Genomic DNA, 15,207 nt, shown 5'->3' on the forward strand with positions numbered 1-15,207 from the left:
GCTGGAAAAGAACAAAGAGGACTGGGTGTCTTAGCCTCCTAGAGGTCTTCTGGGGGAAACTCTGAGTGCCTCCTCACTTAGCTTTGTGTGTAAAGGGCAATTTAACCTCGCCTGCTTTTCTTTCTCTGTGAACTTCCCCCTTTCACAACAACCTGACAACTCCAGACCAACCAAGGTCATGGAATCTCTTCAGACCTCTCCCCACAGGTCTCTGAAGGTGGCCTATGGGTAGATTTCATCATCTCAGATGATAACCCTGCTATTAAGATGTGTTCCCATCACATGCTTCTCAGCCTGCTCGGTACATCTTTGTGTGGAACCCAGCCTCATAAGGGGGGGACTGGAAAAGGAGCAAGGCATGTTGGCTGTGGGCATGAGCCCATAAAGCAGTGTTTTTCAACCTTTTTTATCTCACAGCACACTTGATCCTATAGTTAAATTTCCACAGCACACTTAAAGTATGTTGATTAAAAAAAATACAATTATTGTGCTTTGAACTTCTTTCGAAAATAATTTAATTAATTACCTTTAACAATTTTCTTTTTTTTTTTTTTTTATTGTTGGGGATTCATTGAGGGTACAATAAGCCAGTTACACTGATTGCAATTGTTAGGTAACAATTTTCACACACACCTAATCTCACAGTGCACCAATATGCGCCATGGTAACACCAGTTGAAAATTGCTGCCATGGGCGTCACCCGTAGCTTAGTGGGTAGGGCGCTGGCCACATACACCGAGCCTGGTGGTTTGAACCCGGCCCAGGCCTGCTAAACAACAATGTGACAACTACAACAACAACAAAAAAAATAGCTGGGCATTGTGGTGGGCCCCTGTAGTCCCAGCTACTTGGGAGGCTGAGGCAAGAGAATCACTTAATCCCAAGAGTTTGAAGTTGCTGTGAGCTGTGATGCCACAGCGCTCTACCCAAGGTGATAGCTTGAGACTCTGTCTCAAAAAAAAAAAGAAAAGAAAAGAAAAGAAAAGAAAATCACTACCATAGAGGCTGATGTGTGGGAGGGATGCTTTTTATGCCTTAGCCCTCTGGACACAGGAGTAGGGCAAGTGTACCATCATTTGAGCAGCTGGTCTCCCTTTGAGAACAAAGGGCTTTCCTTTATTTCTGAGGAAATTGGTTAGGGGAATAGAAGTGGTTGGAGTACTTGTCAAATAGCCTAGACTGGATAGCAGAGGAAAAATAAGTAAAATTCACAGGAACCACACAGATGGGTGTGAGCAGTGTCGCTTACAGGTATGTAGTGGGAAGATGTGGAGGAGTTTTTAGCTGCTGTTTTCTGAGTCAAACTTACTCATTGATGCATACATTCTTGTAATTGACATTTATTAATTGAGCATCTACAATGTGTCAGGCCCCAGGTGAAAGATAACAGGATGAACAGGGAAGAGGTAAAGAGTGTTATCTTTACTTAGCATCAGCTATGTGTCTGGTACTTTCAAGGTAAAGAGTGTTATCTTTACTTAGCATCAGCTATGTGTCTGGTACTTTCAAACAAAATTTTTTCCTTACTCATCACAACAGCTTATGGAGTCGGTATTCTTATCTCGATGAGGAAATAAAGATCCAGAAAGTTTAAGTCGTCTAAGAGCACACAGCTGATAAGCACTGGAACTGGGAGCAGCACTTGTGTCTGTGCTTGACTCAGGGATGTGAGCTGTCTGTCAAGCCATGCCTGTCCTGGGAGAGCTCCCAATCTCATGCTGAACATGGTGTGCTGAGCAAATAGTAGCCAGGAATGCCTACTCTGGCTGCCTGTCTAGAAACACTTGAGAGCCCCTTTCTCATCCTGCCGTGACCCAGGGAATCTTGTTGAGTAAGTTTTCAAATTCCCTTTGCTGGCTCTAATCTTGATCTAGATTCATGGATCCAGGAGGGGTCTTGGGTCAAATAGTCAGCCCTTTCCTAGAAGAGGTTTCTTCAATTTAGAAGGCTTCCAGGAAAGGCACTGTCTGTTCAACTCCCTTTGTCTTTAACTTCAGTTCTTTCAGCCCTCAGTAACTCCAAAATGAGAGAGAACCACTCTAATAAAGCTTATCCTTAGAGAACAGGCTTCTGTGCATAGCTTTCACACACCCCTTTTCTTTTATCTAAGTAGGAACCTAAATCAATTCATAGTTCTTTCTGTGCCAGCCCAACCACAGTATCAGGTCTCAGCTCTGTATGTAAGAAAGTGGGGCATGAGGGGTCAGAATCTGGGTGATAGGATCTGGTGGTTAGAACCCAAGGTAAATTGTAAAGTCTAAGTTTAACTTTGCCTTAGACTAGTGGTTTTCAAACATTTAGGAAGGCATATACCCCCTTGAAAATCTGATGAAAACTGGTCTTACACAGATTCTATCTCAGAAAAATGCACACATATATGCAAAATTATGTAAAATTATTTGCATATCATTTCATGAAGTTCATGGCCCTCCCCAGCTACATACATTTTTTTTGAGGTTTGGAGACCTGCTTCAGTTCTCTAGATATTCCAGGAACATACAGCTTAGTCTGTCCTCTGGTGAGCAGAGTTGAGAGTTACCTAGGCTATCCTCCGCAGATATCTCCTTGCTTCTCATTTCCCCCATAATTCTAGAGAAGGATTTTTAGCTTCATGAGATTTTTGGATCACCTCTTGTTTCCATTTAGCATTTGACATTGTTATGCTTTTTTCTTGAGAAATAGCAGGTATCATGAGTCAGACTCTCCTGTTTGTGGCCATTTCCTAGCTTATGCTGGGTCCTGGTGATACTAGGTCCATGGGGAAAGCTTTGTTGCTTATCGCTGGCAAACATCAACTTGTCTCTTTGTTACTCTGGAGAGGGCCTAGATCATAGGAAAAATCCATTCTCTCCTGCCCTCCAGACCCACCAGAGAGATCTCAATACTCACTACTATCCTGTCCAATCCAGGACTTTGATGATGATCCCATAACCTTTTTCTTCTTCTCTACTTACTGATTTTTCACATTTTAAACACTTTTTTGGAGCTGGAGTTTTATTGTCCCTTTGGGATTATCTGAATATTTGTCCTCTATATTATATTCTTTACGTAATATTGAGATTGCATGTTGATGTGTCTGATTGTCTTATACTGGGGAGCATTTATGCCATCTCATTTCCATGGGAGCTGTATGTGTTTGTGTGTGTGGCGTGGGTGCATAAACCTTTCTTTCTTGTTTGCAGCAATTATTTAGAAACAGTATAAAGCAAGCCTTTCTACTCTTTTCAGTAATCTACAGTGCAATTTTTTTCCCTCCAGTGCTTCTTCATATTTGTTTATCTCCCTGATATATCTTAATGTCCCTTTCACCTCTTTTTCATTTTCATTTGGTTCACATACCCTGGAACTGCCTGGACAGCAGCCATTCTGAGTAGCTACTACACACTAGTTCAGGACCAAGGACAGCAGCACTCGGGTCCTTGAAGGGGGAATAGAGAATTTTTGTCCCCTGTAGTTCTGCAAACCTGGTTGTTAGTATGGGCCTAGTTGTTCCATGTCTGTGGTGGACCTTTGTCCAGTCTGTGCCCAGTGTGTCTCTGTGATATTAATTTTACAGAATGGCCATGGTGGTGACACTGGGCAAGAAAAGAGTGGCACAGTTGTGGGATCTGAAAGATAGAGGTGGGAACAGGGAGAAGCTCCTGGTTGGTGTGAGAGGGACTGCTCCAGGAGCCCCCTGTGGGGGTCTCCTGCCTGAGCTCTGCAGCCAGCCATTGTTGCTTTAATGACACCTACATCTGAATTTCAGGCCATGGGGGTCAGGTGGGGTTGTTAGGAGGTGGAAGAAAAGGCACTGGGGAGATGCTGGGCCATCTCATGTTCAGATGCCTGCCAGTATAGTTTCCATAATGATAGAGTCCAAAGCTGGCTTTTTATATCAGCAATTTCATCTTTAACTAGTTTTTATGCCCTTACTAAATTAAGTACTATTGATAGTCATGCTAGGGCAACAGGAGGACGGAGAGTGGGGTTCCAAGGAGCAAGCCTTTTATATATATTATATGTGCTGAACTTCTGACAGCACATACCTTTTGCCTTTTAGCACCCTGGTAACTCTCTCTACATATAGTAACAAATATACTGCTAATGGTCAACAGTTGACTCACATTCATCACTGACAGGCTAGTGTTCTGTGTTACTTTGAGGGCCCATCTAAGACCAAAGCAAGAAAGACAATAAATCTGCCACCATCACCACTTCGCATGATGTATTAGCACTTTAAATAACCTGGTCAGTTAGAAAAGAATCAGTTATAAAAAACGTGGCGGATGGATATTACCTCTTTTGAAGTGGTATATTCTTGTGTCTGAATTACAATCAGGATGTCAACTTCTCAAGGGAGGGAGGGAAGGTGAGTGAATGAGTGAGCCTGTGTGTGTCACAGCTGAGGTCTCAACTCAAGCTAATATTAACTCTTGTGAAGAATAAACAGAGATGGTTTGCTCATTAGCTGGGCTTAGGGAGGCGTTACCCACATGTTTGAAGTGCTAATTATTAGTGATCTTTAATGGAGCTAAATTAGCAATGAGAAGTGTTACAAATTTCTGCTCTTCAGAAGTAGCCCATTAGCCAGGACTTTACATCTAATATTGACATTAGAAAGTTAATATTGAAATTGACCACAATTAGAGTTCATGTGGGAGCATGAGAGTGGGAGGAAGATGAAGATGGAGTAGAAATAAGCCCAAAGCAGGACTGGGGATAGAGGCAAAGCAGTTATTAAGCACCTTTGCTATGGAAGGCACCATGGCACTATGGATGGGAAAGAATCAGCTCTGGGTCACTCATTGAGCACCAGCTGTGTGCCAGTCACTGGAGACACTGACATGAGCACCAGTCCCAGCCCTCAAGGAACTCACAGTCTAGTGAACGAGCCAGATCTGTCAGTGGACAATAGTGTGACAGTGATGGACACACTATGTGACACATAGAGAAAGAGGAACGAGCCCAGGCTGACTGGTGACGGAGCAGTTGGGGAAGGTGCCCTGGGGAAAGTATACAGCTCACTATAGTGCAGAGCAGAAAATGGTTATTTTGAGAAATGAAGTTTAAACACGTCAGAGTTGAGAGAAGGTAAACGTTGCTTCTCTCCAGCTTAAAGACTGCTCCATCTGGTTATCATCTCAGGTCCCTGGCTACTGCCTCACCTTGCAAGAGGCCTGGTCAGTTTGCTTAGAAAAGCTCAGTATTTATTTATTTGTTTATTTATTTATTTATTTATTTTTAAAGGAGGATTTGTCTTTTTTTTTCTGCCAGGGCCGGTTATGAACCCACCACCTCTGGTATATGGGGCCGGCGCCCTACTCACTGAGCCACAGGCACCACCCACAAGCTTAGTATTTATAAACTTACAAATGAAGAACGCTCCCCCACTCCCTTTCCCATTTGCATTGACATTAGGTTAACAGAGGCTCCTGAATGTCCCTAGCATAGAAGTCCCAGAGCTCGGGAGGAGAACTCTGATACACCGTCCTTCCTACACACCTGCCACCCAGGAGGAGGGATGTTCTAGGGTTGTTTGAAATTTTCAGGTGACAGTGATGAGGGACATCACCTGTGAAGAGTTGATCCCATTGTGAGTGATGGCTTCCCTGGTCAGGGAGAGGCATGTGGGGCTCCATTCTGTGCTGAGTACTGTTCTGCTGCTGATGGAGAGCTTCCTAGTTCTCTCTCTGGCATGTTTAATCCTTCCTCTCAGGACATACTTCATGTCTCAGTGGTAGTTTTAAGGAGAGCTCCAAGGAACATACTTACAGTTGCTAATGAAATTTTTCAACAGGCAGTTTCCTCAATAGCTTATTAGCGTCTATAAAGAGGAGAGAGGAACATTCACTTCCACTTCTGTGTGCATGTGTGTGCAGATGTATCTTCCTCTACAGCTCTTTATCTTTTGCTGTTACCCCTTTTTCTTTCTTTTTTTTTTAAGTTTCAGATTAATATGAGGCTACAAATGGTTAGGTTACAATGTTTGTGTTTGTTAGGTAAGGTCTCCATGGTAGTTGTGCCCCTCGCACAGGAGGCATACACCCTTACATTGTGTCCACTAGGTAAGAGCACACAGATCCCCCTCTCTCCTCGCCCCCCTCCCCTGCCTCCCTCTTCCCCACTTCCCCCAACTTGAATTAAATTGAGTTTTTCTCTTATGTGGGCATGTATTAGTTTGTTTATTGGCTTCAGATTAGTATTGAATACACTGGATGCTTGCTTTTCCATTCCTATGACACTTTATTAAGGAGAATATTGTCCAACTCCATCCAGGTTAACACAAAAGATGTAAAGTCACTGTCTTTTTATGGCTGAATAGTGTTCCAAACATTTTACTAAAGAGAATGTTTTCCAATTTTATTCAGGTTAATACAAAAGGTATAAAGTCTCCATCCTTTTTTTTTTTTTTTTTTTTTGGTGGTTTTTGGCTGGGGCTGGGTTTGAACCTGCCACCTCCGGCATATAGGACCAGCACCCTACTCCTTGAGCCACAGGCGCCACCAAAGTCTCCATCCTTTTATGGCGAATAGTATTCCATGGTATAGATATGCCACAGTTTATTAATCCATTCATGGCTTGATGTCGCCCCTTTTTCTTATCATTTTCTCCAACTCTTGCCATTCTTCTCTCCTTCTCTTGTGTCAACATAGGAAAAAAGGGGGGATGAGAGAAGGAAGGATGAGAGGAATGAAGATCTTGCCTCTTCCCACTAGGAGGTTGCCCACCAACCCCGGGTACATCGACAGAGTCTTCTTCCATGGACTTTGCACATCGCACACAAGGGGCCATGACCTTAAGTCTCTTCCCTTTATAATTCAGTTGCATATTGTATCTTTATGAGGTCTTATCCAAAAATTACGGCCAGCTTCTGGTCTTGTAGGTCCCAGGAGGTAACTCACAAATATCCTTCCTGCCTGTCTTGGGACTTAGGGAAAAGATCAAAAGAGACAAAGTCGCAGTGCCTCCTGGCTCCATATTCCACCACCAGCCACAGCAGAGGCCATTTTTCTCAACCCTCTATGTCCTCCAAGACAGGGTGGAATGTGACCTGAAGGCTGGGGCTAGAGCCTATTGGCCCAGTCTGTGCAGGAGCTACAGCCTTCCTCTGGGGCCAGCTAGATTCTACCCAGCTCTGCCCCTTGCTGTAGCATGAACCCAACTGTCTGAGTCTCTGAAGGCGTTTGCAGCCACCGCGTTGTTGATGCCCTCCCTGGAGTCTGCCCTATCAAGAGTTGGATCACAGAGCCCACCCACCTCCATGCTCTTCTTTCCATCACCCCAAGTCTGTTTTTCTCTGCAGTCAGTAAACTCTCTTCATTTGTGACACATAGTTTTTTTTGTCCCTTGGCTTGTGCTTGTGCTGCCTTGGCTTATGCTGTTTCCCACTATTCCTTGGCCATTCTCTTATTTAAAATCTAGGTCAAAGATCATCTCCTCTGGGGAGCTGGTCTGATGGGTCACCTCCAACTCATCACTCTTAGCCTGCCTTCCTGGACCTGTGTGTGCTCAGTGCCAGTATTTCTTGAGTCCCTTTTGTGTGACAGGCACTGTGCTAGATGCTGGGGTAGAACAAAGAGTATACAAGCTGGTCCCTACTGTCAAGGAGATAAGAACAGTTAATAGGGAGTAAAATGAAAACCCATAAATGCCATTCAGGAGTGACAGAGTGTAAGGTACAACCAGGGACAGCTCAGCTTGATGGGAAGGCCAGAGAAACAGCACAGAGGCAATGATAGATTAGGGAGAGATTTAAGAGGTAGAATCAGCAGAACTGAGCAACTGACTCGACATGTGTGAAGGAGGGGGAGCCCAGGATGGTTCCCAGATTTCTGTCGGGGTAACTTAGTGGATGATAGTACCAGGAGATAGTGGATAAAGGATGGCTAGGTTGGGGGGCAGGGTAGAAAGGTCTTCATCAAAACCTCAGAATATTAATTTGTTTTTGCTATCAAGGGAAATGTGTTCTGAGTATTTTATTAGGCTGGAAACTCTCAGAGGGCCAAAATTGGGTTCCTTCTCCAAGGGAGAGAACTGCCTGAGATGACCACTGTGTTCTAAGATGTGGAGCTGCCCAGGTGAGGGCCCCCTCCTTCCTCTGTTTTGTCCAGTATTTCCCAGGGTTGAGGGCTTTACAATTGTAGTGGGGGTATAAGTAACATAAAGAGACATAAACTGACTGGCTCCTCTGTCCTACAGGGCCATCTCAGAAATGGCATCTTTGTACATGTGATCAGTGACAGAATTTATGGTATTGAAAGCAGTTAGAGAAGGCAGGGCTCTGAGAGTAGGGAGGAAGATCTGTTGTGAAATTAAAGTACCATATTTCCTGTGTATAATGCGCACCTTTTGCCCAGATTTTCAGGAAAAAATATAAGGGTGTGCATTCTATATGGGTAGTATGGCTCAGGGGTGCAGTGAGGGGGGGGTGCAGTGAGTGGCTCATGGGGCCACTGCACCCTCCTGCCTGGACCTGCTGGGCACATGGGGTTCCAATCAGGGAGGATCTAGGATCTGGTGTGAGTGGGCCAGGAGTGGCCTCCACTAGAGCTCTGCAATCAGAAGAGGGGGTGTTGGCTGGGCTGGTGAGATGGGCCTCAGCCATGCAGGGTGAGGACCATAGCCTAAGGCTTGGCCATGCAGAGGGGACTGGGAGCCCTGCATAGGCCTCAGGGATCTGCCTGGTTGCCCGCCAGCTGAGCAGCCTCAGAAGCTCCCGCCCTACTGGATGGAGCGCATGACCATCTCTGCATGGCCCCCAATGTGGGGGAGGGTTGCTGGCAGAGAGGGAAGGGGTAGCCTTCATAGAGTAAGTGGCTACAGGAGGGCATTATAATCTGAAGGTTTACCAGGGAGTGCTAGCCCTCTCCAGATGCTGAAGCCTCCCAGAGAGCAGGATCCATTTCTTATTTTTCTTAGGATCATCAAAGATTTCCTGGCCAAGATCCAGCCACTTTCTCAAGGGGTGTTTTCCTTTTCTCGAGGGCAAAAAATGTAGGTGTACTTTATACACAAGAGTGCACATTGTACAAGACAACATATGGTATCTGATACAAGAAATGGTTTAAGCTACCAAAATTCTGAGCAGCCTGGACAGGTGTTATTCATAAACATACTCAATAAACATATGAGTATTCAAAAAATACTCATAAGACCTGGTCTAATTTTAATGCCCTAGTGGGGGAAGTTATCTCCCGATAGCTGTTTTATTCTAGAGCTGAATATTAGTAATGGTAACAGTAATGGCTGAATCTCTGGAATCCCAGGGCGGTTGTAAGGGGTCTTCCAATGATGGGAGCAGGAGGAGTATTGAGCAGTGCTAGATGAGATTTTAGAGGTGCTATTTATGCCAGAATAAAGGACGCTTTTCTCTATCTGTGCCTCTGAGGCAACCCTGGAATGAAAAGAGAAACTTAGTACAGAGCTTCCTGAGATGTAATATACATAAGGAAGCACTCTTGAGTTTCTTACTAAAATACAGATTCTGATCCTATAGATGAGGGGTGGAATCTGAGAGTTGTCTTTCTAGCAAGATTCTAGGTGGTAGGTGATGCTTATTATTTTGAGCAGCAGAGCTGTAGGACTCACCTTTATTAAGCCTTTCCTTTGGGCCCCCTTCATTCCATATGGGTGGTGTCCTATCTGGTAACAGCTTGCTGGTTGCCCTGTTTGCACACTTGTCCTTCTCTGCTGAAGCCTCCCAGAGAGCAGGATCCATTTCTTATTTTTCTTAGGATCATCAAAGCCTGACATAAAGCCTAGCAAATAGTATGTGCTCAATAAAGAATGACCTTGGGAATAGGAAAATGTTAACATTATAACCAAATGAATTCTTGGAACTCTCAGTTGCAAGCCAGCTCTCTTTTGTGCAGCATGTCATTCAGTGTCTCCGTGTCATTTTGAGCAAGGCTCCTATGCTGGACACCACAGGGACAGAGCAGAAGGAGGAGGCAGGAGCCTGAGTATTGGGAAATGTTCAGTCTTTCTGGTGAAACTGTTAGAATACTTACCAAGTGACTCCTAAATAAATGCAAATCAAGGGGGCGTGACTGAGCACCAAAAGGAAACAAAGGGCAATCCAGGGTATTCTAGCTCCTGTACCTCCAAATAATGAATGCTCACTCAGTTGTTTGTTTCTTTGCTTGTTAAAATCAGGATCGCCTTCTGAAGGAGGACAGCATGGAGCACAAGAAGCTGCTATTCAGGTGGAATAGCAGTTACTCCCCTGCCACCCTGAGGGATTCACTGGTATTCCAGAGCCACAAAACTACAAACAGGGCCCTTGGCACAAGCACCAGGCCTGCTATTGCCATGTGGGGCCACACAGAGGCTGCGAACCAGTGATGATGATTGACTGCCATTTCTGAACATGAGAAATGGTGACTAGGAAAATGTAAAGAGGAACAGGCAGCAGCAATGAAGGCGTAACACATTTGGAGCAAGGAAGAGCAAAAGTGGGCTTGGAGAAGACCCATGCTGGAGGATCCTGGGGAAATGGCGGTGGTAATTTGTACCTCCCTAATAGATGCAGAGCATTTTAACTTTGCTAATTAACAGAACAGCAGGCTTGCAATTCTGACAGCAGCAGGACGTGAATGGGGTGGAATTAGCACTGAATGTCAGAAAAGATGTACGCCTTTGTGTGAAACATCCACATTGGGTCAGGTTCATAAGGGTGCCCTCTGATTTTTTTTTTCTCAAAGTAAGCCCAAGAGTTTAGGAATTTTTATTTCTTCTCCAGCCTTCTGTAGAGGTAGGAAGGAGCCTACTATTTCAACAGGCTTTCATGTTAAAGCAAGAACCTGATCTATGATTGGCCTAGAGTTTATAGTCTAATAGTGCTATCAAACATACTGTGTAAGAAATAGCAATTGCAGTGTCAGCCTGCCTCCTTCAAGGTGAGTGCGCCTCACTGAAGTTCTTCTATCCCTTTTGTCTCATTTTGGCAATTTGGGCCGCCTGCAAAATGCTCTGAGCATTCCAATCCCTAAACTGTTTCTGGGAAAAGAGTGGACTGGGAAGCCAGGAAAGGGTTGTTTTGTCTTTCCTAAGTAGAGTACATCTTGTTAGAGAATTTGTTCCCAGTACTTCCTTTCAAAGCACATTGATCTGATAAACTGAGGATCTTAAAGGCCAATAAATATGAAGAAAAGGTTTAGAAAGTCTCAGAGTATTAGAGCTAAGTGGTACCGTGGAGATTATCTACTCAGTCACCATTGCTTAGTGTGACAGATGAGGCCCTTGACCTTGTGTAAGTCATCCGAGGAGGGGTTAACATTTCATTCATTCGTATATTCTTTCATCAAATATTTATTGAACATTTATTATGAATCTACCAAGGCATGTACCTGATAGTGAAAAGATGTTGCTGTTTCATCAGTCCTGTTTGGGTTAGCATTCAATGAACTTAGCCTTTATTACATATTCCAACAGCTGGTTTCACAGGGACCCTTGGGGAATTGATATATAGGCTCTTCAGCCAGTGCAAATAAGTTTTATACATTGGGTCACCAGTTTATGAGCTGCTGGGCTAATTAGTTTAGCTCTACTTGGCTTTACATAATACGCATATTGTTGAAAAGTTATTTGTAATTCAATTTTTTGGCAAATGGAAAATTAATTCAAGTCACTAAGGAATTTTTATTTAAAGAGACCCTGGAGCAAATCCTTTTAGAATGTGAAAAATCTTGTTGTTGTTATTAGAAATGATTATCCCCTAGTTAAGGATTTTGTAAATCTGGACACTTTAGGGTTTCATATAGCAACACACAACCAGGCAGACAGCCCAGCAATGGTCTGAACTGGGCGGGAAGGACTCTGGCCTAGGAAGTTGAAGCCCTAGGAATCTTAGAACAGTCCAATCCAAGGTATTGACGTTCACTGGAGCCCATGACTGCAGGCTCCATGGACAAGACGCATGCCTTCTCTCAGTTCCTGGGCCCCGGAGGGAGAAGGAAGAAGTGGGTGGGGGATATTTGGAGCTACTTCTCCCTGTCTCCCTGTGGGAGTGTGAAGGGCATAGGACAGGGAAACTTTGGCTTCCATTATAGCAGATTTGAATCCCTTCCTTAAGGTGTGGGGATTGTTTGAAATAGGGCCCTCTTTTATACTTTAACACTGCAGCAGAGGAGAGCAAAAGCAGTGGAAAAAGTAGGACAGGAGGTTAGGAGAGAAAAGGGTTATGTGGACTATTCTTTTTTTTTTTTTTTTTTGGTGGGCACCTATCGTCCCAGCTACTTGGGAGCCTAAGGCAAGAGAATTTCTTAACCTCAAGGGTTTGAGGTTGCTGTGAGCTCTGACGCCACGGCACTCTACCCAGGGCGACAGCTTGAGACCCTGTCTCCAAAAAAAAAAAAGTGGATGTTCCCTTCAACAGTATATGAGATTATAGCTTTGTCTTTTAATAAAGTTTGTTATTATGTATTTGTTTCATATAGGTCTTGTGTACCTGTTCTTAGGTATTGAATAATTTTGTGAACTATTACATGTAACACCTGAATCTTTTTCTTTAACTTTTTGTTCTAATTTGGAATTGATAGTGTACAGGAAAGTGCTCGATTTTTGCATTTTGTCTTATACTAATTATCTTTTTTTTTTTTAGAGTCAGAATCTCAATTTATTGCCCTCAGTAGAGTGCCATAGCGTCTATGTGGACTATTCTTATGCAGTAAAATCTCATTAGTTTGGGCCTGGCTGTTTTTGAATTTGTAAATAATCTGGAAGAAGACAGGACTAAAATATAACTTTTCATATTGAATTTTCTTTTTTTGGCTGGGGCTGGGTTTGAACCCACCACCTCTGGTATATGGGGCTGGCACCCTACTCCTTTGAGCCACAGGCGCCACCTGAATTTTCTTTTTTTATAGAAATTAATAGAATATCTAGTGATATAGAGGAAAGTGTTTGAGGCTGATGTGTAGAAAGGTATATTTCACATAGGTAAATATTTTGATATGGTAGCATCATTTTACAAAAACAATTTGTGTGCTAGTTAAAGATGACACTTGTCTAGTGGATTAGGCCTAATAGGACTCCTCCTCCTGCCAAGGAAGCTGAAACGCCACCTTGTTGCATGAGAATGAAAACATTCTATAGGTCTACTTGTAAATTCTATATACTTTATATTGATCCTAATCTGTCTCTACTAGTGAGATTTAGTTATTTTTCTGTGTGAAAGATAAGTTTGGAGCATAAATATCTGTATAATCCAAGGAAAAAAAAGAACAAAACAATGCCTACAGTCTTTGAAGTTAGAGCTTTCTTTTTTTAGTGTCTTCCTCTGTTGCTCAAGGTCTTCTCAAAGTGAACCTTGTAGCTGGTTCTCTGTCAATTTGTAAAAATAAGCAACTTACAAATAAAAATGCTGTCTTCATTTAGTAACAAAAGAAAAGGGAGAAATAGAAGAAATGGTCAGAGACACTTTGGACATTTGTTTTATGTTAGGGCATGACCTCTGACCATGGAAACTGACACATCTAGGGACACATCTCTTTTTCCTCTTTGGTTGAGTGTGCAACAAGCCTGTTTCCCTTTCCTAAGCCAGTAATCTAAGTCCTGGGTTGTTGCCAAAATTCCCAGCTGGGTCTCTTGAAACAGTTGATGTTATGAGATTGAGGGTGTGAGTGGAATGGTCCTGCTCAGCGTGTTGCTCTACAGAGTGTCAGGTTTGGGTCTGGGCGGAGAAAGGCACCAGTCGGGGTATCCGTGGTTTGCTTCTGTCTCACTGAATTGACTTAGAACCGCTCACTAGGTCCTTCTGTGTTGTGTCCCTCATGGTAATACATAACAGAGACCCCCAGGTACAGCTCCAAGGGCTGTGAGTGGGGGTGGTTCTCCCCAAGAGCCCTTGTATGGTACTTGGGCTGAATGATAGGGATACAGCAGGGATAGGCCCAGGATTTTTTGGTGTGTGTAAGCTGGGGCCTTCCTTCCCACACATCTCACACTGGGCTGGGTTGTCCTTTGCCTCTTGAGGCTGCTGTTTCTCCAGGCATATGATTATTTTCCATTCTTTGTGAGCCCCAAGCTTTTGCTTCAAGCCCTCTAACAGGAGTTCAGGTAGACCCTACAAAGGACTTTCCATCTGAGAAACAATATTTAGAAAACGAGTGAGTTAAAGTAGGTAGTGCAAGCCCTTCCCAGGAGACCTGTGTCTCCCTACCTCCTATCCATTGTGAACTGAAGATGATGACATTCTGGGGGAGGAGGAAGAAGTATAGAGAAGCTGCTGTCGTCTACTTTGCTTCCATCCATGGGAGTTCTGTGACTTACTTTTGCCATTTATAAAATGAAGACTAATAGTCACTGTGCCACTTAGAAGAAAGGCAAAGACTAATTATTTAGGACATTGTAATCCATCTTGATATCAATTAACTACTTTAAAATATATTAACTGGGTGCTGACTAGGGTACAAAAATGATTTTTAAAAAGCCCCTCATCTTCAAGTTACTTAACAGCAATAATTGTTGACCGCAGGAAGCTTCCTACATGTAATGGGAAGTGACTCGACTTGGACCATTGTCTCCTTGAGAAGGACCCAGAGGCAGTGGCCCTGGACAACCCTGTGGCCTGGTATCCTGCAAAAGTGCCCTTCTGTTGTGGACTACCTCCTGGGCTGCTTGGCAGAGCTTTCTGACCAATGACAGGATTGGGAGTCTGAGGGTGGGACCCAGGGATTCTGCCGGCTGGCTTCTCTCACCCCCATTCTTTGTTGTGTTGCCCCACAGGATCTTTTCGGAATGATGGTTTGAAAGCTTCTGATGTCCTTCCCATCCTAAAGGAAAAAGTGGCCTTCGTGTCTGGTGAGTATTTGTGGAACTTTCCTTCGTAATGGACCTAGAGAAGTTGTGTGTGTGCACATGCAGTCAGATACTTCTTTACGTGCTAGTGAGAGAGAAGTGGGGGTGGGAGTTATTATAGTTCCTGGGGCAGCTGCTTCCTTTTGGCGGAGGCAGACAGAAGGAGGAAAGAGAGCTCTGGTCTCAACTGGGTATCTAGAAGATACTCAGAAGCATGGGCAGGTTCCCTGCACACACCTGTCATCTACTTTGCACTCACATCCCACATTGCCTCACCCTCCCTGACCTGGCAGTTGTACCTCAGGCCCCTGTGAGAGACCCTCCAGCTGGAAGTCTGTACACTTGGTGCATCCCTGAGGTTTTCTCTGGGTTCATTCTGAGAGGGTCGCAGAAAGGAGTTAAAACTTTTTTTTTTTTTTGGCTCTT

General features: G+C 43.9%; 1 protein-coding gene across 24 annotated transcripts in view; it reads left to right on the forward strand.

The window, feature by feature from the left end:
* The window catches only part of KALRN (kalirin RhoGEF kinase), a 744,321-nt gene that overhangs the window by 205,920 nt on the left and 523,194 nt on the right, over nucleotides 1-15,207 (forward strand). For all 24 annotated transcript variants that reach the window (XR_008374862.1, XM_053564450.1, XM_053564452.1 and 21 more), the window contains exon 2: nucleotides 14,710-14,784. Coding sequence is in view for 23 of the 24 variants with exons in the window: in XM_053564450.1 (XP_053420425.1) it covers nucleotides 14,710-14,784 (75 nt within the window). In the remaining variant the exon portion in view is untranslated. The remainder of the gene's footprint in view (nucleotides 1-14,709; nucleotides 14,785-15,207) is intronic.

Source organism: Nycticebus coucang, chromosome 16 (genome assembly GCF_027406575.1).
Source record: "Nycticebus coucang isolate mNycCou1 chromosome 16, mNycCou1.pri, whole genome shotgun sequence".
NCBI classification, from domain to species: domain Eukaryota; kingdom Metazoa; phylum Chordata; class Mammalia; order Primates; family Lorisidae; genus Nycticebus; species Nycticebus coucang.